This window comes from Balearica regulorum, chromosome 13 (assembly GCF_011004875.1).
Source record: "Balearica regulorum gibbericeps isolate bBalReg1 chromosome 13, bBalReg1.pri, whole genome shotgun sequence".
Classification (NCBI taxonomy): Eukaryota; Metazoa; Chordata; class Aves; order Gruiformes; family Gruidae; genus Balearica; species Balearica regulorum.
In genome coordinates this window covers 10,483,548-10,508,924 of record NC_046196.1, presented here as the reverse complement: position 1 = coordinate 10,508,924, position 25,377 = coordinate 10,483,548, and the positions used below count along the sequence as shown (strand labels likewise).

Below are 25,377 nucleotides of genomic sequence, written 5' to 3'. Positions count from 1 at the left end.
ATCAGTAGTTAATAAAATGGTATATTCTTTAAGCAAGTTAGACACTAAAATGCTTAAGTCTAGTACTGTTAATTCCTAAACACATAATCATGAAGTCCCTCATGTGTTTGAACTGTCAGCAGTCACATAAGTCCACACACAGAGTTAAGAGAATATGCATTCACACTTCAAAATAATTGTGGAAGAAAATACAATTTTTGTTTCCTAGCTTCAAAAAAAGAATTAGGAAAAAAGTGCCTGACAATCCCAGGGCTCTTTGAACAGCCGCCTTTAGTGTTGTCTTCACATATACAAGGCAATTTGTTAAAGTATCTGACACTGTTACATCAAATAAGGTTTGGTAGTTTATTTATTTAATTCAATTACAGTGCTTCAATAGGATGCTACTGATTTTCCACAAGAGCAGAGCCTTTCTTACACTCTATGCAGCTACAGGTATTATCCATCCATTATTAAATTGTACCAGTCTCAGTGAAATTTGTCTCGTTTGTCCATTTGGAAAGTTTTACCAGTGGTTCCCATGGAATCAGAACCGGGTCAGCAATATTCAGTTACATTTCAGTGAACTTTTTGATAAAAGTTTTTCTTCAGTGCATACAGACCTAGAAACCCAGAGAACTTTCACCAAACTCACTTCTAGAAAGTTATTGTCAAGACTAGTAACACCAACATTTAGGAACTTCCAGGCCATAACACTGGTAACAGCTTGACTATCAGAGAAAGACAGTAATGGTTTCAGTATCAAAGTTGGCTAGTGGTATAGAACAGCAGCAGCGCAAGACTATTCATTGTTTCTGTAGTAATTTTGAATTGTTTCTGAATTAAAATACACCACAGTAACTGTGATATCATCTCTGTACATTCTCGCAAGGTCTTCAGGCAGTGTCAGCATTGCAGCAAGTTTCTCTTGGTCCACCTCCCCATACTCATTACTTCCAATTGCATGCCTTATTAAATGAGTAGCTATGTTCTGGTCAAGCGAGGCAATGCCTCTGTTTTTCCTCTGAAGTAACAAGCTGTGCATATAACCCAAATTCACTGGTTTCTCAAAAGCCAGTTGTGGTTTCTGCATATTAAGCTCTGTAAGGTGTCCAGCAACAAGCTTTACAACCTTCTCATTACTTAGCATCTCCCACAGTCCATCCGAAGCAATAACTAGAAACTTATCCTTGCTTCTTAATTTGTGGTATGTGACTTCAGGCTCTGCAGTTAAATAAGGGGGTGTATGGTAGTTTGGAGGAACATACTGATAAATATTTAAAGCCTCAACATCACAGCTGTTCTCGAGAACACTGTGTTGCAATTCTTTACTCCATTTTAATTGCACATCTCCAAAAGCTCTGGAGGGCATGAGAATCCCCAGTAATCTGTCATTCACAAATAGGGTTTTCTCCTCAGATCTAGGATGTTCTCTCTTCAATCTTCTGATTTCAAATTCATCAAAGGCATTGTGGTCTCGGGTTAGAGGGAGCGTAGACCATGTTCCATCTTCTTCATGAACCCCTAAAATTGCTCTGCAATCACCGGTATTTGCAACATGTAAGTGAACACCGTCAACATGAGCTACACAAGCTGTTGCACCAGAAAAAGCTACTTGAAGGGCAATATTTCTCATCAATTCATTTTCCTGGGGAGCCTGAACTTCCAGCGATATGTCTGAGTCTAACCTTTTGAATGCACATATCATGGCTTCTTCTAAACTAAATCCTGGCTCACTGTCTAGGTCCAATAAGTGTTGCCAGTAAACCCGGAGGTTCTCAAAATATTGTGAGGTTATTTCTCGATACTCTACATCATTTGGATGCTTGTGCCACTGCAGAATAGGCAGAACTGGTTTCATGCACTCCACAGCAAGCTCAATCTCTTCCAAGGTTTGCCGAGACATGAGAGAAACCGCTATATAATGAAGTAGTCTCTCACTTACTGCCTGAGCACACGCAGAACCTGCATGACCATCGAAGACTCCAAACATCATCCCTGTGGTCTGCAAGCAAGTAGCTGCACTTCTGCGGTCTTCAATAGGGGTGTTGGATGCCAACTGGTTACTTTCAAACCTCAACACAGAATTTGCATTTTTACCATTCAAATCCAGTATTTTATGGGATAATTCACCTGCTCTGAGTATATCATTGATTTGTGATGGAGACAACTGGAAAGAAAAGTGTTCTTCTTCAGTGGAAGTGTGTCGGAATGCTTTTTTTAAGGAGAAAGTATTGTCTAAGCTGCAGCTCCCAGCAGGGTAGAGACGCTTTTTGGAGAAAACAAACTTCCATTTTATCTTGTTTCTATTTGGGATACAGATTGAGTACAAACGTCCTTTTCCTTGTAAAACAATGCTGTTTCTTGCTGAGCTTAAGATCCAGGATGATACAGTTCTTGACATCGTAAGTCACTCCACAAATAGGAGCACCTTCCTTCAGGAACAGAGAATATCCTTACAGCCTGGAATATAAAAATAGGAAAGGTATAAAAATTTAGAAGGGCCACAAGAAGCTTTCTGTATAGCAATACAAAAGCAAGTCTAGAGCTCACAGAAATATTCCAAACATTTTTCCAAAAGAGACTGCTATAGAGACATCTTAAAAGTGATATAAATTTCCATCACTTAATTATAGACTTGGTGAATTTAGCTTAGGATGTGACAGCCCTTCTCTAGTTAACTCATCAGAAAAGCTAATTTTTATTTTCCAGGCATGTTTTTCCTCACTGTGGCAAGGCTAAGAAGACATTCCAACATTACAGGATAGGTAATCGTAAACTGTTCAGTGAAAAGCCTCATTGAACATGACACAGAAGAAACAGATCCAATGAGTTAGAAAATAGGAACTGAAGTGACAATAAATACACGACTTTAAAAAAGCCTGCTAGAATACAACTCTATTAATACACTCTAAATACCAAACCCAAGAGAAGATCAGTATTCAAACGCTAAAGAAAAAACTGAAAGATGTGGCAAATTAATGATTTATATGAATCACCATGATCTTCACATCTAGAAGAAGCTAGTCTACCTTTCCAATTCTCTTCCAGCTTATAAGCTTGACTACTTTTTTTTTTTTAACCTTCAAGGTGTTAACCAACTGTCACACAGGTAGGATTTTTTGCATGGCTTAAGGCAGATTCTACTGATGGTTAATTAATGCATTTATCACAGCATCGTGCTCTTTGATGCAGTGAAAGTTACAGCATAGTTACATTGACAACTTTTACAGGTTTACAATTTGGCTTGTTCATTTGGAGTGCAATTAGAACAAGCAACTGTGAAGAGCTCTGCTGCCAACAGCACTAAAACCTAGGGCACCTGAACAGCTGAAGTTCTTCAGTTGCCACGGGGGAGGTCCATCATATTGTCTCCTACTTTAAGTAAGGTATTCAAGCTGTGAGATTTGCTAAGTAAAACCAGATGCTTACTTCACAGCAGAATTTTGCTCCATGGATTTAAAATCTAACTGTATAGTATAGCACTTCAAGTACAATTACTCCCAAAAGATAATCTTAGCAGTCAGTTAGAACAATATAGTTTTCTTTGAGCTCTGACCCACTTTCAAGTGGCCTGTAGCACTATGTGCTCAAGGTCTCAGGCCAGATATGCTACATATTACTGCAATATTGGTTTTTTAGCAGGGCATTTAATGAGAAATACTAAGCAGCCCGCCTGGCCAGTTGCATAAAAATGGTTCTAAGAAGTTGGCAGGAGCTAAAAACAAATTTGAACTGCTCTAAACAAAAAGCCTACTGATACAACCCAAGAATTTTACTGAAATCCCATGTAGAAAACAAAAGCAATATGTCACAAAACATTTCTGAAGTGTACCACCCCATGCTTAACAGAAAAAAGTAGAGAAGCCCTCACCACTACAATTCTGGGGACTCTATGAGGACAGATGAAGACACAGCATAATTTTACTGCTGATATCAGGAGAGCAGATGGAAAAGGCAATGCCAGTTCATTGCTCAAGGCTCCCCTGCTGTCCCCTGGGACACTGGCATCTCCCAACCCACCTGACACCTTTCATTGTACTGCAGGGAGAACGTAACCAAAACAAAGCTAATAGGGAGATAGCTGACACTAACTCCAGCATCAGCTAAACCCAAAAAGCATCAACAGTACAAGACAAGCCATTCCTCATCCTGTTTTTTCTTGTTTCTCTTCCCGCCCTACTGAGCCACATGAGATTGAAACAATGACGACTTTCATGTTCTTGACTCAAAAAGCTGATAGAAACAGTGTTTTGAGCAAACTTAACCTGTTCACATCAGCTGGCTAACAAACATAGCAAAGTGGTGGGTTTTCTTCCTAGCAGCAGAGTTGCCCAATAGTTTTTAGATGTGTGTTTGCCTAAGGTCAGGTAGCATAGATCAGTCCCGGAGCACATTTCTGAACCACCCCTACTCACTGCCTTTGACTACACTCTTCACCTCCTCAGGTTCCTACCCAGTCGCAGCGTGCAGACTCCACTGCTCCTACCCGGGACACCCACTCATGTCCATTAGCCACTCCACCACAGGTCATGTTAAAATACAGTAGCAGTGCTAATAAAAGCAATATCCTAAAGACCATTATGTAAGAGCCAATTACATAAACCTCACACTCCCTGCGTGGCACACCTACTACTTCAGGACCAAACGCAGCACTTCCTCATCAGATGAATTAGTGTAATCATTGAAACCCAAACTGCCCCCACAACACAGCCCACTTGCTGCTGGGAAGTCAGAGTATGCACTGGGGACTCACAGAAGAAGAATGCCTGCTTTTCCCAATAAAATAACATATATCCATTACATTTAGTTTTACAGCCCCCCCCCCCAAAACCCCCCACATCCCCATATTCCCCTCACGCATGCTCCCAACACTGCCCACACATGCTCTACACACCCAACCTGTGTCCCCCACACACCAATCCCTACTCCGCTACCGCCCTCACGAGCTCCCCAGCCCCACAGCACCCACTCATTGATACCCACACCCTGCCCCACCACACAGCACCCCCTCAGTGACCCCACGCACCGCACAGCCCCTGCCCCACAGCCCCCACACCCTGCCCCACCACACACACAGCCCCTGCCCCTCACACACCCCCGCGGGCCTTTCCTCGCGGAGCCGCCTCACGGCCTTCCTGCCCCCACAGCTCCGCTCCGTCCTCCCGCTGCCGCGAGAGCTGCCCCTTAGGCAGGCTTGTCAAGCCGGGCCCGGCTCCGCTCCCTGTGCCCCGCGGCACGGCCCCCTGCCCGGCTCAGCCGGTGCCACGGCGGAAGGGCCGGCGGCAGCCGCCGCCCAGACGAGCCCCCCGCGGCGCTCCCCCGCGCGCTCCCCGGAGGCGGCTGGCGCGCCCCTCCGGCGGCCGCAGCACTTACTTCCCGCTACCGCGGCTGCCCGTGCCCCCACCCGCGCGGCGCTCCCGGGCGCGCCCACCGGCCGCAGCCGCCACGCGACCACCGCCGCCCGCAGGTTCCGGGCTCGCCGATACGGCGCGGGCGGTGGGCGCTGACTGACAGCCCCGTCGCCCAACCCGCGCCTCCGACGCCAGAGCCGCCCTCGGCGCCCCACCCCGAGTAACTGCCGCGCCGGGGGGCGGCGCGCGGGTTCCTGTCAAGACGCGGCGGGACGGATGAAGCCCGTGGGGCCGAGCCCGGCCTCCCTTCCCTCCCTCTCACCTCTCCGCCATGTTCCCCTCAGCGCCTGCCTTTACCGCAGCAGCTCCTTCGCCGGCAAGCTCGGGCACAGCTGTGGAGGGGCGAGGTACAACCTGCTCCGGAGCTGCCGCCAGGCCCAGGGTGAGGAGAGATCCCGGGGGCGGGGCCTCGGAGCTTCCCGTCACCTCAGCTGCCCCGCGCTCGGTCAATAGGGCCGTGCCCTTGGCCGCCTCACGGCGCTGACGAGGTGCTGAGGAAGGGTCAGGCGATCTCGGCCTTGTGCTCCTCGCTTTCCGGAGTATTTTAAGCAGGGTAACAACGTGACTAATAAATTCAAGCAGATGAGCTACATTAGAAGAAAGAAGAAAAAAAAAAAGGCATCAGCAAGATTTTTTCCCCACCAGTAAAGCTCAAAAAACGTTATTCTGCTGAGGGAGGGGGCCTTAGGAGTTTTGTTGGTTTGTTTTGCTTTGTTTTGTTTAAATACTATTCTACACTCTTCAGTGCTGAGGCCACCAGCTGATGATGCTCAAAATCACAAAGCCCTTTTGAAAATGATGGGCCATATACATTATGGGGAACAAAAATTAAAGGCTTGTTTTCCTGGCTCCCTTCCCCCCCCCTTTTTTTTTCTTTCATGCGTCTGCTTGTCTTGGTTAAAATTTCTACTGAGTAGTTTAATACTGTGTAACAAGACAAGGAATGGGCCCAAAGTGCATGGTGGTTAATGAGTAGTTATTGTGTATTTTGGATTGGTTACTAAATAGTCCTCACTTTAACCTGTAATAGTGATTTTACAAAAATAGAGGCTTTGATATTACCAGTGTATTTTTTTATTCTTCTGGCTTCTTGTATTGAAGCATTTTTCATTTAAATAATGTGTTGCAGGTATCCTAGATGAGATAAACTTGTTTCCAGATTATTTCAAGTGGAAGGATGTGCAATCATCTTCGTGAGTCTTAGCTTTCATTTGTTTCTTGTTTTTATTAACATAATGAAACATAGTTTAATGTCAAACAGAAGACCAAACCAAGGGGGGGGGGGAAGGTCACCTTAAAGAAAAATTTCAGGACATTGGCACACATGAAAACAATTGTCTTAAATTTGACATAATGATTTTATTTGTCTGACCAATCTGCTGAACTGAAAGAGGTCACCCACAGCAGCCCTTACCTGCGTCTCTCCACCTTGCCCCACTGTTTGGGTATACCAACACTAGTTCCTGGGGCTCAAAGCACTCTTCCTTCTGACCTACCAATTTGTTCATCTTTTGTACCATTTACAACAGTGATAAAACCTCATACAGCAGCGTGAAAACTAGCTTGGCTGCTCTGAGTTTCCTGTGCTCCTGGCATGTTTAAATGCTTCTCTTCAGCTGAAAGCTATTATTGCTCATGTGTACATGCAGTAATTTCATAAACTCATATGCATAAGCTGAAGTGATTTAGGAAGTGTGTAAATGAAGGTGGAACAAATAACACTGCTGCAGAAGAAGGTGTTGCTTTCATTCCGTATTTTCTAAGGACAGGGAGGAATACCATATTCTGAGAAACTTAATGGTTTTCAGTGTGAATATCCAGGACTTGACAGAACTAGATATTAAGTTGAATTGAGATTTAGATTCTGCTTTGGAGTGTTTGGTTATGTGGATGAACCAAAGTGATATATAATTAAAGTTTAAAAATGTATAAATGCTACTCTGATATGATTTAAGGATAGAAACAGTGTTGCTCAGGCTTGCAATATTTTTGCCTTCAGGAATATCTAATTAAAATGGCAAATTTCTGTGGCAACAGTGGATTGGTTGCCATAGTGCTCTGTCTTGTTAATTTGCATTGAAAAAGTTGTAACTCAGGTTTCTTTAAATAAAACTAAGGTTTGGTTTTGACTTCCCTGTTTATAAGTGAGCTAAAGCTCAGTATCAAATGTCCTGTGCCAAGAGAATGTTCTTACCAGTATTTATAAGCAATTGAATGTAATTCCAGGGGGACTGATTAAGGTGCAGTGATGGGTTAAAATGTAGCAAATACTATATTTAGATTTTTTCAAGGTATAATTTTATCTGTTGACTTGTACAGTCAGCAACTCTGATTTTCTTTGCAAAAATTTTTGTGGTCATTTCTGTGTTGCTTCTTTAGGCCATGGTTCAGCTCCCATTAAAGTCAATGACAGTTTCAACAGACTTCAATAGGTTTCAGACAAAATGAAATGTTTATTTGAGACTAAAAGGTAAGCCATTGCATGAAACAGGTTGCAATGAGGCCACTCAAGCACATTGTGTCTTTACTTCTGACCTGAAGTTACTACCTCAGGACAGACAAATCCTGCCATATATTTGGGATAGGAGTACATTGCTTAGGTTAGTTCAGCCAACTTGTATGAATGAAGTGTGAGACTATGAAAGAGACTTTATTAGTTACACTGAATGTTGAATTTGATGTAATTACTGGATGCTGTTTAGAGATGCGGTCCTATTGTCTCCCAGAACCCAGCTCTTCTGTCAGATTTAGCTATCACATGACCCTATAGCAAGTCAGGCTGTCATCAAATGCGACAAAATAATAATTTTTCAGGGGGAGTTGTGATCCAGCTTCCTGCATGGTAATGTGATCGTTAGACCAAATGTAGGGAAAGGGGACAAATGTGGAGTGGAGAGAGGTACTGCTGCTTCTGGTATCGGCCCTCAGTTGGTTTGGATGAATGACACTTGAACCTGTATCCTTACACTGCATGTTTCTGGATATGGCATACAAAGCATGGGAAAGCTAGTGCTTCCTTCTTCTCCCATGGTGTATCTTAGCAAACTTTTGGAGTTATGACATCACTTACTGGATGCTTATTGGAGAATTAGGGTTCCAAGACCTAGGAAAGGGGAGATGTATTTTGATAAGTGCTTTGGGGCATTACCAAAATATTAACAAATTGCTTTATTTCTGCTTATATTGCATACCTCCCATTGTATACAGGGACTTGAAATAAGCTTGGGTTTACTGTTTTGTGATCTTTTACGCCTTGATTTAATTTTAGATTCTATGATGATCTTAATATTAAGGCAAAAAGTACTGTTATTATTCATTATCTAGCTATATCAAGTTTCTTAGCAAAGCATTAAGAATGATCTGAGGAAAATAACTAGCTCAAGATTAAATTACAATATACTGAAGATGCTGACACCACCACAGAAACAATTGCATTTGTTCTACTTCATCAATTCCCAAAATCTGTTTACAAAGACAAAAGCAAATTACTTTGTGCAGCCTTTGCAAAGCAGACATATTCAGCAGTCTGGTCTGAATTTTAAACACTTGTTAAAAAAAAAAAAATTAATGATGTATAATAGAAGATGCACAACCATACCTGGAGTAATTCAAGTAAGTTAATACAGAAGTACCTGAATTATTCAGTCGTAACAGAGACTATTTGCACCATGAAGAATTTAATACATGGAACTGGCGGTAGATGTCTTCAAAACCAATAAGAAAAACTGACTTCTTGGGAGGGAGTGCAGGGAGGTGTCCCACAGATCATAAAATTTGCTTAGAGGTTTCAGTACTTAGTATTCTACTTTGCAAGGAGCAGCAGCCAACTCAACTCTGGGGACATCTATGTTGCTGAAAGAATTCTAGTTAACTGAAGTTCAGATAATTGTTGTTCCACAGTAACTGGACTCCAAACAGCATTATATCACTCTTTCTCTCTGAAAATCCAGCACTGTGTGGAAGAACTGAAAAATTTAGGAGGCAAAAGATGTCATATGCATGCATTACTTGAAAATGGTGTATGAAAGTATACTCGGTATAGCTCTGAGAGTTTGGGATAATAAGGTCTTTAGTTGAAGTTAACAAACAGCCAGAATGTATCTAGGAGGTGGAAGAACAGCTGCTTCTAATTTTTCATGTCCTTTTATAAAAGGAGACTAATTCTGTGACTAACTGGACAGGGAAACTAAAAGCTTTCTATCTGACTTTCCTTACACTGATACTGCATTATTTTGAGTTCCCTTTGTTCCCATGGAACATTACTTTTTTTTTCCCCCTTGTTTGTTTGGGCAACTGGCTGCAGCTAAGTTGGTGCAATATATACAGCTTCTGCTTCCAGAAGCTGCAAACAGATGCCCATCAGTTACCGCTGCCTTCACAGCAGGTGCTGAGATGGATTACTTTCCACTCACTAATTGATATTCATGAAAGGTGTGGGACTTCTAGTGCTTTGTAAACATTTCTTGTTATGGGGACACATGAAAAACAGAACCATCAGATAAGCCTAATGTTCCTAAGAAAGCAAGTTAAAAATCAGAATAATATTTCTAATAAATAACTAATCCTTTTCCAAAAAGCTGACTAGTAACAAACACAATTTGAATCCAAAGAAAAATAGTTTGCAAGAAGTTTTCCTGAAACAGAGAAAGACTTAGTCTAGTGATACACATTTGAAAATAGCCATAGATCCAAACCCTTTGGAAACTTGTGAATGACCATGATGCAAAGCAATGTAGGTCCTTTGAATGAATTAGTACCTTAGATACAGAGATCTCTTCTTATTAAAAAAAAAAAAAATCATGAACAAGACTGGGAAAAATAAATTTCCTCTAGATCTGTTAAAGGAATTGCATTTTGCATTTTCCTAGTTTGGTAACAGCAAATTCCAGTCTTTGATCTTCCTATATAATCTAAAACAAATACTCAAATGCTAGGAAAGCAAACAAGCTGCAAGAAATGTCAATGAACCGAGGTAGACACAATGAACAACTGTAGGAAAAATGCCATTCCAACTCTCCAACTTCATTTAACCTCTGGTGTTACAGCAGAGGCTAAGCAGTACATCTATCTATGAAGTTGCAGGGGTTAAACTGAAGATCCAGTTTAGGTTAATGTAACTGGACTGGTGCAAAGGCCTATCTATCTAGTTCCTGTAATCAGATCTGAACTCCACATATATAATTTTTACCAGATGTTGATTACAAACTGGTTCGAGTTAAACTGAAATACATGCTCAGTTAAGGTTCTGTACTACTGTAAAAGCGAGTTTAAATTTCTTGGGGACAGCTTACAAGCACCAGAAAGTCTTCTGGCTTGGTATGAAGTGCTCATGTGTAGAAAAGTATTTTTATTCCTTTCCTCTCTCTCCTCCTTCCACCTTCTTCCCCTCCAACAGTTGAACAGGCTGAGTTGACTCCTGCGTTGCTGTATTTAATATTCCACTATATTAAAGTGAAATTAAATGAAATGATGGTTTGCATTACTATGTTGCTCTTCACAACCTGGGATGAGGGGCTGTACTTTTATTAAAATTCAAATGTAATGCAAGTAGCAGCATAAATGGAACATCAGAGGTATAAACATTGTCTGCCTTACAGCCATGCAAATTGGGAATAGTTATGTTAAAGTCAGTCAGGTTTCATCAGTACACTGTAGTGTCCTCAGGGTAAATGAGAAAAAACTTGAGACACCCCCCCCCCCCCCCCCCCCTTACAGGCAGTGAGGAAGTATCAACTTGCTTTGATACTCAGTGTCTTTACTAAATGGTCACTTTTGCAGAGAAGAAAACTGCTAATCTGAGGTATAAGACAACATCTCATTGGTTTTTTTTCAGGCTTATCTCTGCTTTTTTCCTGAAATGCTCCCTTTTTTATCTGACCGTTGAACACCACCAAAAGCACCATCTGGTGACAAGGCACCTTGCAACACTTTTCCTCTGATGCTTATATTTGGATTAATTTACACTCATCATGAAATTTGTCGTTATAAATCACTGCTAGATCATATCAACCATGTATCACTGAAACTGCCTAAAAATCTTTCTGTTTGCAGAGGATGGGAAAAAAAACCCCTAAGTTGAACCTTAATTATAGGTATTAAAGTTAAGATAGCGCACAGTTTACCAGGCAGAGGATTTCTCCACTCTATCGGTGAAAAGAGGAACAAATAATTAGAGTTTCTTTTGTGAGATTGATTTTTTTATCTCATAAAAGAGTTTGAAGGACTACATATGTAGAGCTAGCATAGGGATTTCACTTACTCACCCCTACCTTTAAAAATAATTACTGTCAAAGTTAAATTCTCTCATCTGTTGTATTTTGACTGAATTGAACTTAAAATTTGTTCTAAGCGTTGTGGTAAGAAATGGAAACAGACAACCACTAGATGGCATTTTTAGTCTAGCTTTTACAGTTGTGCAATTTCAGTTATTGTCCTAAATAAAAGGCATCGTATTCTCTCAGTCATGACAACGGTGATCCTATTACAAGTTAAGATAAGCCTTGCTGGAATAGTTAGATTCAACTGCTATTTTGCCTTCAATATAGCTGGTAGAACACAAGGATACCACACGTTCTAGAATTTGGATGGAGGAGCTTTGCTGAGTCATGTTTGTGTGCAGAAGACGACAGTTCAGAAGGAAAACAGAGAAAATTAAGTTTCTGCAAATCCTTAAAAAGTATTGATGCATAGCACAGCTATTTAGCCTTAGGAATTGCCTTTGAGGGGAATATTTGTACAGGAGACACTAGCTAGAATACTGTTAGGAGTTCAGACAAGCAAACTGGTAATAGTGGTTGATTCCTATAGTCTTATAAAATGCAGCACTTTGTAAATTGATGGTCATGTCTGCATATGCAAGCACCAAAGTATAGTTCAGCTCAAAAGCAGAATTGTTATTGTTGTTATGAGATTATCCTCATCTCATTGATAACAAGACAAAATAATGTTGGGAAAAGAAATAAAGAAATTCTTGCTATAAGGCTCTCAAGTTATTCAATGAGTATATTAACAAGTCAAGCATCTGTATAAGTAATACAAATTAATATGGTTCCTTATACCCCAGAATATTATTACTAAGAGAACTTTGATAAGAAAGAATCATCAGTGAAGCTCTGAAAAAAAAAATTTAGATTGGTGATTTTAAGTGTTTGGTGGGGAACAGTGAGTTTTATTGTTACTATTTTTACTATATTTTCCTGGTGGTTTATATTTTCCGTTACAAGGAAAAGCCAGTACAGCAAAGCTTAATCTAACTGGACACTATATTTTCATCATACTGTTATGCATTATTCATTGAGTATACAATAAAATTCACTATGTCAGAGCATTTGATATTTCTTTTTGCAGTTTGCTTTTATACTCTCAAAATAAATGAAGTGCATTAAATTGTAGAATGTAGTTTATAGCTTTAAAAACACACAAAAATAAATATTTATGCTCTTTTATCGAATGACCAGGGTTTCAAGAAACAAAGAGTATAAAAGGCTTCCTTTTATATTTTGCTTCACCATGGTAAAATTAGATCATGTTCTTTAACCCAACAACAGAAAAACCCCTTGTAAATAAGATAAAGTGTCTTTCTAAAGGAAGGTATAGTTCAGTTTTTCCACCAAACTGAACACCTTGGAGGATTCAGCATTTAAAGCTCTTTACAATAGCTAAGCTTTTACAATAACCTTGTGAGCTAAACATTATCTTTCTGTTGTTCATGAGTAAACGACCCTTAAATAAGCTTAAGTACTGTGTTCAAGGTCACAGAATGGACACACTCGGTGGAGAAATAAGATTTTTATTTTACTATGCTAAGCAGTTGTAGCTGGGGGGAAACTGGACAAAGCTTTGGTATACAAGCCTTCTTTACCTTTTGTGAGAAACCAAGTGAGCAGAAACCTACTTATATGCCTAGAATGAGAGAAAACACTGAAAATATTGATCAGTGACCTGCTTTGTGAAGGTGTGTACTAATACTAATGCAGCAGTACTTTGGTAGCTTAAGCTATATATAGTAAATAGTGGTTAAATTTTAAACAGGAAAGTATTTTAATTTGCCCCTAATAAAATATATTTGTGCTATCAAATATGTAAGGTTCTTTTGAAAGAGTTTTTACATTTGAAAATTAGTCCCTTCATGTAGGTTTTAATTTTAACAGGGGCATAAGATTTATAACAGTACTTTAACTCTGACTGGGCAAGTATATTTTTTTTTAAGAAATCACAAAATGCGTCAGAACTTGAGTGAAAGTATTACGCTGAAGTAGAAAGTTAGTCCCAAAAGATGGGAAGAATTGTGATACAGACTAAAAATAGTTTTTAAACAGAAGTAGGCTTTCTAGAAGTTTTAAAAACCCCACAAACTTGAAAGGGATAAACTCATCTGTACTTAGATTATTCTACTATAGTATAATCAAGGTTTCTATGAAATTGAAGGTAAACAAAGAAATCATTCCTTGATCTGAAATAGATTAATCCATTGAAGATACCAGATAGCATTTCTGTTCATGAAAGTCCAAGAAAAATAGTGCTGTAAGGAAAGATAGGTCTATTCAAAATAAAGGATGAAGAGATGTATACTGTATTTTAAAGTCTCATTTATTTTTAAATAAATTAAGATACATTAAATAGATTTTCTGCAATACCAGTTTGCTTTACCAGCAAAGTTACATTCAACATAGCTAAAAACATTGCATTTTGTAATGATTTTCTGTCTTCTTTAGCATCTGCTGTATAAGAATCTCACATGTAAAACAATACTAAATTAGCCCTCACAACATCCCTGTGAGGTAGGTCAGTGTTACTCATTTTATTTAAAAGGAAACTGAGGAACAGGAAACTTTAGGTCAGCATATCAGAAAAACTGTAGAAGAGTTAGGTCTAGAATTCTAGTCTTCCATTCCTTGTACTGCACTTCACATCCAGCATCTTTCTCCCTTTCTGAAAAAGGGGAACAGCCCATAGTAGCTGTTGTTCTCCTTCCCCCACCCCCACTTTGATTTCTCCATCTAAGCTGATGAAAATTGATAAACATTGGCAATTTTTATCTGAACTATACAGATAAAGTAAAACATTTGAAGCCCAGAATTGAAGTAACTGAAAATAGACTGTGGGCAGTTGCAGATAACATTGCCATATTTAGTACCAGAGACAGAAGTCTGAATTTTGTCACTAAGCTGCAGAAGCAGTAATACTAACACATGGTTTTTCTAAAGCAACTTTCTTTTGAAGAGGTAAGAGGACTCAGGACTGATGACACCTTGAATCTACAGAGAATATCCCTGACAGACTGCCATAGCAAAGGGACAGTTTGTGCAGCCAGTGCACATTCAGTGCAGTCAAGGTCTACCCATGTTAGGTCCCTAAAGCCAACAAAATATCGACTTTCTTCAGGGCAGACAATGAAGGAGGGTGTATTGCAGAGCAAGTCACTTAACTGAGGTAGAATTTGAACAATTGAGGACCACAAAACACATACCTGAATTACTGTAGATGTTCTTTTCAAACTTGACAAAGGCATTAGTTATGTATGCTGCATGGGCTGAAAGAAAAAAATGTCTGAACAACACTGTGCAATAAAATTGTCTGCTTTTAAACACAGCATTTACACAGTTATTTTAAATTAGTTCTAAAATATCATCTTAGAACAGTACCTTTAAAATATGTATGTAGTTTTCATACTAGTACGTACTTGAGGTAAGTAAAGAACTTTTTCTAGTGCTACTCACGTGCATGATGTGTCAACAGACAGCAAGAATACAGTGAAAGCAATCTTTAAATTAGACAGACCTCAGCAAACTAACAAGAGATCAGTAAGGAAAAAATTTAAGTCCAATTTGTCCAAAATTCTTTACTACTGTTTCATCATGTATTAAATGAGAGAATTAGAAGTTGTGGACATCAGTACTAGTAGATCACTACATAATGTCCCATTTAATATTAAGTGGGATTTTAATTTCTTCTTAATTTGTAGTGTTTCAGGTCTTTGAGAACACTCTAGTTTACTCAACTATCCCTTATATTAAAAAGTGCTAGTTAAAAAGATCCTGTTCTCAAAAGAATGAGCAATTCAAATAAAATATAAAAGATTGTCCCTCTCTGAGCAGAGTGTTCATGGAAATGGCCATCTTGTGTGTTCCATGAGTGATCTGAAAATCAGAGTTTCTGTTTATAGTATCTCAGGTGTGGAAGCTCTTGGATATCTCAGGGCCATTATCAGTTTTCTTCAGGCCTTGAATGAAGCTCGAACAACTCTCCCCTTAAGAGGCTGAGGAGGGCGAAAATTATTCACCATTTGGATCCTCTGGTCTTCCTCGCTGGTAAAGAGGAGCATGCGGAATTTCTCCAGCTGTAAATTCAAGTGAAATGATTTACTGCTTAAAGCAGCAATCGATATTAGTGGTTTTAAACAAAGGACCAAAAGGAAAGCATTCAGTACATTTTAATCTGTTAATAGATCAGGTTCAAGCAAAGATCCTAAAGAATATTAAAAAACCAGAAGCCCTGATTATTGAACAGGCAGATTATTCCCAGCCTGATGGTCTTTTAACTCACCTCATTGCAAATCAAACCAGTCACTGCCTGTTTATTCAGTGTTGAATCCTGTAAGAACTGTGAGAGTATCAAAAGTCTACCTGTTTCTCGGAAATTCTGATGGGTTCTTTCAGCACTATCCATGTTACACTCTCATTAAGAGGTGGTGTTGTCAAAGAACCAAGGTATGTCCAATAATCTAGACTCAAAGGCAGGAGACATTTGGGGTTGAAGCTTCTAAATTGAGCTTTTGTTCCCTGGAAAAAAAAAAAGAAGTTTTAAGTACAGGTTAAAGAACTTTTTGAAAGAGAAAAAATACTAAAGTATTATTAAAAAGTAGGGCAAAGGAAAAGTCTATAAGGGTTTGGCTGCCTTATAACAACTGTTATCTAGGAGTAGCATGGGAAGCGTGATGCCTGCTACTGGCTTACCGGACTTTGGGTTCTTGCCCCATTGCCTCTACCAAAGTTCAGCTTTTGTCTCAAAAGGTATAAAAATAATGCAGGAAGTGTATTCTGTATATAGTGTTCAGCACAAGCTATAGTAATATCATGGCAGAATTCCCTGTCTCATTACTTGCCATTTTCTATGCTTCCCATCTATTTCGGTAGAAAATTTGAAACTATGGAAAACTTGGCCCCAAACAGTCATTGTCTGCTAGGACAAATATTGGCTTTAAAAATCAAATGTTCAAGGCTAAAATTAGAGGAAGGTGGATCAATCAAAAAACCCAACAGAAATAGAAGGAAGCACTGCCTGAAGTAGTGATTGCCTTAACTACCAGTCTAGGGCAAGATTTTTCAATCTGTAGGAGTATCTGAGACTCAGCATTGTCTAATTGTCTGTAAAACTGCTCATAAAAACAGAATGAGCAGCTTATCCCCAGTGGTAAACCTGCAGACCTTCCACCCCTACAACTGAGGGATAACTTTCTTTCCTGCAAGTGGAAGAATTCACTCAAAGTATCCTTTACTGTGTTTGCAGCCTACATATTGCTGTGTAACTGCCTTCACTTCCTGTCTTTTACAAGCATATACAGAGGAGCAATGCTCACTCAAGTATTAAACAGAGTTTATTTTGCATATTAGAATTTATGCATGTTATAGAATGTGTTAGCCTCATGTAAGTCCAGAAAGGGTAACATTTGTAGTGGTCTAATCAGTCTGCAGGTATCCATCTTCAGCAAAGCTCTCAAATACAGCTGATTGAAGACCACCTGCAGGTATCACTGTAAGAATAGACTAGCTCAGGACCTCATTAAGATTGTCACCTGACAGAGCTTTGCAGCAGAAGATAGAAAGCCAGCTTTGACTTGTTCAAAGCTAGGCTCGATGGAAAAGGATTATTTTGCTGAGTCTAATGGCTGAGCCTGAGGGTCAGAAGCTTTTGATTTTAGATACTCTAGGAAAGGTAGAACCTCTGAATGGCCAGTGGGGCCGGGATAGCCTTGGGAGGCACCTGAGATTAGGCAAATAATCTGAACTTGAGGGGGGAAGAGAATACAGCTACAGTGATGTTCTATTGATGGAAGGATTTGTGGTGGGTGATTTTCCACTTTTCTCTCAGACACGTACATGAGCTTAATTTTTAAAGGATATCCCAGAAACATTTAAAGAGCTTAAAACTTACTTTAAATTTTACCATGTACAAAGCATCAGTGAGTCTGTTCATATTGGCATGTTCTTTCCCAATCTAAAATAATGGAATAGACAGGTTAAATAAGAATTACTATAATTGTCCTTTGAATAGGTGTTGTTTTCTTATCTGAATCTCAACAGTCCTACTAAAGTTAACAGCAATTTGCAATGAATTACTGCTTCTAATAAGTCATCTGTTTTCCTTAAGCACTTCTCAAATACGTGGCTTGGTTCTCAAACACTTGACAGCATAATGCTTTTCATCATGTAAATATGCTATTTTTGTGATTCTTACCTCCAAGAAAACACCAACTACTGCCAAGCCATCTGGAGCTGCTGCTGCTTCTCCAAATGTTGCATATTTTCTGGCATTCCAGTGAACTAAGTGGAGCTTTAAAGAAAAATAACAAATAAGACAAACAAATCAGTGCTGGAAGCTGTGAACATAGGTTGCCTCATGTTAACAGGCACTAATGGCTGTTCATAACAGAATGTAGGTTTTGCTCCAAAGGCATCTTTAGAAAGATGAGCAAGTTCAATCTTTTGGACCAGTCCATAAGCATGGACAGACACTAAAAGGTTCTATATATGAGCCTTAATTTGAAACAAATCAGGCATTAACCTGTGACCCAACTTCCCTAGTATGGGCCTTCATCCCATGAAGCACTATGTTCCAGTACTCAGTGGTACTCCAGAATGCTACATTTCTGTAGTATTTGGGATATATCGTGCTGGAAAGGCCTGTGCCTTGTCCTAGCTTTGCAGATGAAGCCATTTCTAAGCTAATGATAGCACCAGCATGGTCATTTCACAGGTTGTGATAGTCAGCTGAAGCCTAACTGTGCCAGGTAGTGGAACTATACATGGCTTTGCAGCATCCTGCTTGTCAGTATATCCTTCCCATCTGTATAAGGATGGAATTAATTGTGTGCAGCAGGCTAAAGCACACAGCAAAGGACTGTTAGAGGTGCTGGGCGAGCACAGCAGGTAAACTGTGGGGCTAGCTGTGTCCTGTTGACTAGGATAAGATGACTGAGAACCTTGGAAAAATGGCTGCACTGGGGGGATAAGTTTGCATTCTAAAATCCAGGGTGATTGACAAATAACTTCTGTGTAAGGAATAAAATTATCATTAAAGTCTGTGCTGACCCAACCATGGTCAGTAAGCAATCAGAATCCTAAGGGACATGCAGTCCCCACTGCAAAGTCATTTTTCAACAGCATTTACATGAATTAATCCTATCTGTAAAGACACATCATTACCTCACATGGAAAAGGTTTGCCATCAATTGTATGCTCCGATCCCTGGTTGTGCTTTGTCCCCCAGTGAAAGTGAAACTGCTTTAGCCGAAATGGATTCTCAAAGGGACCACCACTGATGGCTAGGCAGAAAAATTAAAAAAGAAAAGAGGAAAAAAGTTAAGTATTCTGGCTTTTTATCTTTCTGCCAGTAACACTGTTGGCACAATAGTGAAAAAAGCCAGTGGCATCTCCTAGTTGCCAATATCAAAGATATGCATCATCCAGGCATTTAGAAAGGTTGGAATTATCAATGGAAAGCACCTGAATTAATGTAAGTTTAAATTAAAACAAACATTGAGTGGCTACTTGTGTAGAATTTTGTAGCTTTTTGAAAGAGTATATTTGACATACGAAGATGTGGTAGTTATGGTAATGCCTTATTAAACACAAGAAATCCAAGCTGAATATTAAAAAATTAAATCAATTTGAAACTCATGTACCTAAAATACTTTTGACAGTGCTGTTTGATTTTGTGCAAAAGAGCCTAGATACCTTGAGCATCAGGTACACACTTCAGCTAAGTATTTTCAGTGTCTTTCCTTCCTGTGGCAGTTATCTATATTCTATTTCCTTTAAATACCTGATCCCATAAGAGGTAATATAATAGCTTGTACTTTACATGACACCATTCAGAATCTCAAATCACCTTATAAAGGTGAGGAAATGCTATAGAGAAACTTTATACATCACTTAGAAATAACACTTAAGAACAGATTAATGTTTAAGATGTCATCTATAGAAAATACTTTATCAACAGCATCAGTAATCTTCCTGTAATTTTATATGGCAATAAATCAAATAATTTTTTCCCAGACATGAAAATCTGATCAAAGTCTTATACTAAGAAAATTAAAATTACATTTAGTATCTGTAAAGCACTTATCCTCAGTGTATTCCATAACATTTTATTTAAAAAAAAAATTAAAGCTAGGGCTTGCACAGTGCTACCACATGTGAATAGTTCCAGCTGGCCTTTATGCAAGAAACTGGCTTTGCCAAAACAAAGGTTTTTAGTATTAATTAAGATTATAAATACCTCCTAATGTGGTTTTCTGAACTTAGTAGTGAAATGCATCACTTGTGTCAAGCATTATTTTAAGATACCTAGCTATGATGGGTTACTGTCAAAATTCTGTTGTGCCATTTATGCAGAGCTGTGAGTCACTAGATCTATTTCAACACAACTAAAAACACTTTAAACCATGTTTTCAACTCCTAGCAGTCATCTTCCTTGAAAGTGTTATTTTAATAAGGCATGTGCTTAGTGTAGAAAGGGCAGAGATCTTCATTCCTGCATGTGCTCTGAAACTATATCTCTAAATGCAGAGTAATAGATGTTCTTAAACTTATAAAGCTGGACAAAGTTCACTATTACTTAGATTATAGCTCAGCTTAGAATTGCATGAAAATAGTTAGCAAACTAAGGTAATACTTCTGATATATTTTACAAATTCTCTTTTTAGGGTGACATGCTTAATCAACTTGTAAGATTTTTGGAAGATGCACATCCAGTTCTCTCTTCAAATTTAGTAAAGATGCTTGAAAACCTGACCATTCAGTTGGGTAGTTTCTTAGATTAAGTCCAGAAGAGAAATTGACAAAAAACAAAATGAATGGAATTAAACCCCAGCCCTTATTTCATAGGGTTACCAGCACAGACAAGTCACTTCACAGGAAAAGTAACTTGTTTTGAGTATCTAGGATATCCTATTTAGCTACAACCACTAAACACACCCAAATGGAAGATGAAATCAGATGATAGGTTTAAAAATTGTTCAGAGTGTTTTTAATGCACTCTTTCCATTTATCAGCTACTTCATCTCCATTTGAATGCTCTTCCCCTACCCCCAAGATGTAGAAGCAAGGTCTAGCAAGGAAGTAGAATTAACAGAAGTAATCAATCACTTAAAGCATTTATATTTTTGGCCAAGAGCTAAGAGACAATAATAATATACAGCTGCAGATAATCCAACATCCACAAGCTGCTACCAACTCAGAATTAACTGAAGATTTTGTAATTTCTGAAGAAACTGAACTGCTATGAGGCAGGGAAGAAAGAGGAAAACAATGCAAGGTAACAGTCAGTGACTGGTCCAGATCAACTTGGTGTAGTGGACTGTGATTGTGATGACTATGCTGTATGACCTCATCTCTGCTAATCTTCTTCTCTTCCCTACCCCTGTGGATGGAAACTGGGCAGTGAGCCAGACAGAGCTGGCACATGTGTTAGCATCTTTGATTTTGATGACCGTGGAAATGGGGCGGTGAGGAGTATATATACCTACTCTGCATGCTGGATGTGGTCTAAGAGTGCTGGAGAGATACATGGATTCCCCATCTAGCAGTCTGGCAATCCCTATTTAAAAGGGAAGCACTGCAAACAAACTTCTGATTTTCCTGATGCAAGAGCTTTCCCTAATGCAGAAACACTATTCTGCTGTGCAATATTGTATTGCTAGAGAGATTCAAGTAAAGACAAGAAATGTGAGACTCAAGGTAAATTATAAAGGGCTCTGGTCATATGCCTTGTTCAGAACTGAAATTATACATCATATAAAATATACTATACAGGATGTACTTAATTGTTTCCCTCACAAAATAGTATTCCAAGTTAGTTGGCTGTGTGTTGGTCTCACCTGTCTTGTCATCAGTATCTTCAAACTCAACCATAACCGAATGGCCATTGTTGGAGATGTTGAGAGATGTACATGATTCATAGGAGATAACAAGCGGCTTCAGATTAGGATCATAAACTGCTCTTGCAGAAACTATATCAATAGGTGACTGGCGGTTCCCTTGGGCAATAGGATAAGACTTGTGCCACTCTGAAGGTCCTTCAAAAGGAAGGAAAGCACCATTATTTTCTTCCCACTAAACACAAAATAATCATTGCAGGTTTTCATGAGGCTGGAAGTAAAGCTTGCTGAGCAGGAGAGATTTGAAAGTTTGGTATCTCAGAAGTTAACTTAAATTCTAAGCTAGAGTGTTTTTATTAGCACAAACAAGCTGCAGCAAGATGGGGGATTCAAATATCTTGTACAAAACACACTAAGGAAATGAGAGCACATCAGACTGCTCTATCTTCAGTTGCTTGTGCCACTAATTTTCTGCAGAGTTTGTAGTTACATTGCTAGGATACCTGAAGATGTTCCAAGGTGGATGCAGGTATAAACACACTTGCATGCACATATACACTCCCCCAAAGAAACAATATTTAATTCTTCCTGGGAAAGAGTGTAAAAGCTGGAGATTCAAATTAGATGCCGATGACTCAATTTCTTAGCTACTGACTATGCAGTTATTTTTAAAACCATTTTATGACTGCAGTAAATCTTTGAGGCAGTTTCATTCTTCACTCTTGCCCATTATGGTATCTTTCTACCCTGAGTAAAGGTTAGAGTGTGATAATTAACATTTTTTGATTTCCTGACCCAAATAGGGTGGGGAGAAAGACCAATTTAATAATACAGCTCTCTGCTGCCAGAGCTGGAACATTCCTATGCTATTTGAGATAAAACCTTATCTGCATAAAAGAATTACTTCTTCTGACTGCTTCTTTTTCTACTTTGGTATGGTCATGCAAGAAGCAATTAAATCCTTCCACTGGTTACATTCATGAAGTATTAACAGTAACGATTTTACTTTAAGATTCCCAAGAAGCACATTTTTAATTGTGGTATTCTCACATACTTTCACAAGTAAAAACTTTAAATCAAGCACAGATATTTACCCTCCTGGAGTTTACATAACAAAAAACAGTAATCTATTATACTCTTACATGTCTTTGGCATTTTCTGAAAAGCTAAGCTTATAAAATAATATCTTTTCTCAGCCTGCCTATAAAGCAGATTTAGGATTTAACTGCTGTTACACAAGCTTAGGCAATATAATTTGTCTCTTATGAGCTTTGTAAGAATATACCTGGCTTTATTACTACTACCTATATAGCCAAACACACAACACTATCTACTAGCACTAGCCAGCTTCACTTAGCATTCAAACTTGCTTTTGGACTCACAGAAACTAAAATAATTACTGTTAAGACAGAGAGACTACTAGCTCCTGAAGGTTATACAAAAGACTTCTGTTGTATACTCAGCAACCAAAATAATTGCTATCAAAAGAGAGACTCCTGAAGGTTATGCAAAAGACTGTCATATTGGACAACATAAGACATTCATCCATCCTTCTCTGTAAAGCATACAGGTGCTATAAAACACTATTGTAGGAATTTTTCAGTAGCTTCACATATCCTCTCACTTTGTGACACACATTCTTGGAGGTGGGAAGCAAAGGAGGATGACTAAATTAAAAACTGTCAAATCAGAAAGCATAAGTTGTTCTATACAAGATCTCTGATATTGATCTGTACAATTTATTGATGTTCTAGAAATATAGAACTTATACCTTATTTTATTCACTTCTATAGAAGCATAGATATCACATTTCAACAGCTGCACAGGATCAGAAGATCTATTACTGCTCTACTAAATCGTCTTAAAAAATTGCTTTTTGAGAGACAGACACACTTAATCCTTTTCATAACAGGTTTTTGGAAAGGGACTCATCTGTAATATCTGCAGCCTGAAAAAAACCCACTCTGTACTGCTTCCCTCAGCTTAGGAACATTGATTACAACAATGAAAGGCAGAAGGCATAAGTTTGTACATCTTCTGGTGCCACTTTCTGGGTGCTATTTATTATTAATAAAGTAATTAATTACCTGCTGTATATACTTGATGCTTGCAGATATCAAAATGCAGGCAGCTCTGCAGGGCTCAGGCAACAGTTCTGGAAAGAAAATGAGTGGGGGAAGATAGAGAGATGCAGCATGGAAATGCTATAACCTACCGTCATCCTGCCCATATCCCCAACTGTGGTGGCCAGTCATTATAGAAGAACTGCACCCTGCCTTGCTCTCAGCTCTTTGATCAGGGCACTGCTGCTTACCTGCCTTTATAATGGCTCACCGTGGGATAGGGTCAGCCCCTTAAAGATACAGAGCAACCAAAGCAGTTCCTGCAGGACAGGGAAAGCACCCGCGTTGCTCCTGCTCCCAACTTTGCTGCTCCTGCTGCTGCTCACTCTATTTTCTAACGCAGAACAGATGGGAAATGTAAAACTGAGATAACTGTAGTCCCAGGACTGAGAGAGGAGCCAAGACTGTCCAGGTGGCATGAGGATCATATTTAGGAAAAAGTAGTAGTATTTTGCTATTCTACACCACAAGGAATCAAGAGCCGTAACCTGCTCTGAGCATCAGGGCGCAGTAATGTGTACAGATTGTAACGGGAACTGCCCTTCTCACTTTCATGTTCTGCAGGGGGAAACACCACCTAGTTACTGCCTTTCTTTTCTTACACAGTCTCTCCAGCTGCAAAAAATGAATGATGTTTCCACTTGATTTCTAATTAAAACTTCAGGATCAGTGCTTAGATGAGATGGAGAACATTCTCATCTCAGAAAAAAAATTATTTGTGCTACTTTTGAACAAGGTAAAAATCACACCAATTAAGGACAAATTTGCAATCTGATTTTTTTTTTTTTACAACTCTAAAGAAACTTTTTAAAAAGAAAAAAATTAAAGTGTGGTTATATTAGGGAACAGAACATAGCAGACTCTAGAGAAAGGAGCTGATCTGTGAAGCCTCAATTATCTGGTATGATCCAATAGTTCCCTGCACCCTGCTAAACCCATGAAGAGGTTACAATGAAATACCCAGTCTGAAGCTGTAAAATGTCTTAAGACATCTTTGTGCCATGAAAAATGGCTCCTTGATAGTAATTTTGTTAGCTCTGAGGAAATGCTGTCTGTCAAGGCTACATTTTATAAACATATTGATTTTCACAAAGACAATAGCACACAGAAATGAGGATTCTTCCATCAAGAAAATGGAAGGAAAAAAAATCAATGAAAACATTTTATGCAACTTTTATATTGTGGTACTGCCTTGTAAGAATTAATTTCCTTTTTCAGGAGCTTTCCATAGGAGTCAGCTCTAAAACCTTTGAGATTCAATCATGCAAGCTAAATCACTCAATAGGGATGTAAACTGCTATACAGGTGTCCACAGAGTAGTTCTACAATGACTTACTTGGGTCAACTTCTCAATTTATTTCTGTTAAACTACTGTGATCTACTCAGGTCCCTGCACACGCACTGACATGGCAGTTACGTCTGTGGCCAAATAGTCTGCATGCACAGGTCCTCGTGGCGACTCAAATACTGGAAGTTGTACAGCAGCGCTGCCTTTGAGTTAAAATACTTTGCTGCTCAGTAGGAAAAATGAGCTGCAAGAAGCTGTGATGTTTTGGTTCCTATTCTTGTGTGGCTCTGTGCTGTTTGTAGACAGGGAAGCCAGATGTACGCAGTCAGTCAGATGCAAATAGTCAGGAAAGCTGTTCCAGACCATGGGAAAAAGTACAAAAAATACCAACTTATGAGTGAAAAGAAGAAATGGAAGAGGAATTTTGTAATGCAAGATAGAGAATACTGAGCAAGTGTTTTCAAGAGAAACTTG

General features: G+C 39.1%; 3 protein-coding genes across 5 annotated transcripts in view; 1 reads left to right on the top strand and 2 right to left on the bottom strand.

Annotated features, from left to right (window-relative positions):
- Window positions 1–331: 331 nt before the first annotated feature.
- On the bottom strand, window positions 332–5,796 carry PDP2 (pyruvate dehydrogenase phosphatase catalytic subunit 2). 3 transcript variants are annotated; one of them, XM_075765268.1, is made up of 2 exons: window positions 5,656–5,796; window positions 332–2,442 (listed from the first exon to the last, which is right to left on the bottom strand). In XM_075765268.1, exon 2 carries the CDS (start codon window positions 2,381–2,383, stop codon window positions 782–784), a length of 1,602 nt encoding a protein of 533 aa, XP_075621383.1. In that variant the 5' UTR covers window positions 2,384–2,442; window positions 5,656–5,796; the 3' UTR covers window positions 332–781. The 3 variants fall into 3 exon arrangements, with proteins under 3 accessions (XP_075621383.1, XP_075621382.1, XP_075621384.1); XM_075765267.1 differs by lacking the exon at window positions 5,656–5,796 and adding an exon at window positions 5,356–5,494; XM_075765269.1 differs by lacking the exon at window positions 5,656–5,796 and adding an exon at window positions 5,078–5,383.
- The window catches only part of NAE1 (NEDD8 activating enzyme E1 subunit 1), a 38,146-nt gene continuing 18,344 nt past the window's right edge, over window positions 5,576–25,377 (top strand). Inside the window, exons 1-2 of the mRNA XM_075765264.1 lie at window positions 5,576–5,775; window positions 6,523–6,586. Coding sequence (XP_075621379.1) covers window positions 5,610–5,775; window positions 6,523–6,586 — 230 coding nt within the window. The 5' untranslated portion in view covers window positions 5,576–5,609. The remainder of the gene's footprint in view (window positions 5,776–6,522; window positions 6,587–25,377) is intronic.
- On the bottom strand, window positions 14,074–23,747 carry CA7 (carbonic anhydrase 7). The gene is given in 9 exon segments (XM_075765355.1): window positions 14,074–14,324; window positions 14,863–15,732; window positions 16,019–16,174; window positions 17,547–17,609; window positions 17,850–17,945; window positions 18,818–18,936; window positions 21,493–21,690; window positions 23,580–23,616; window positions 23,619–23,747. Coding segments are annotated over 8 exon segments (921 nt in total). The 3' UTR covers window positions 14,074–14,324; window positions 14,863–15,609.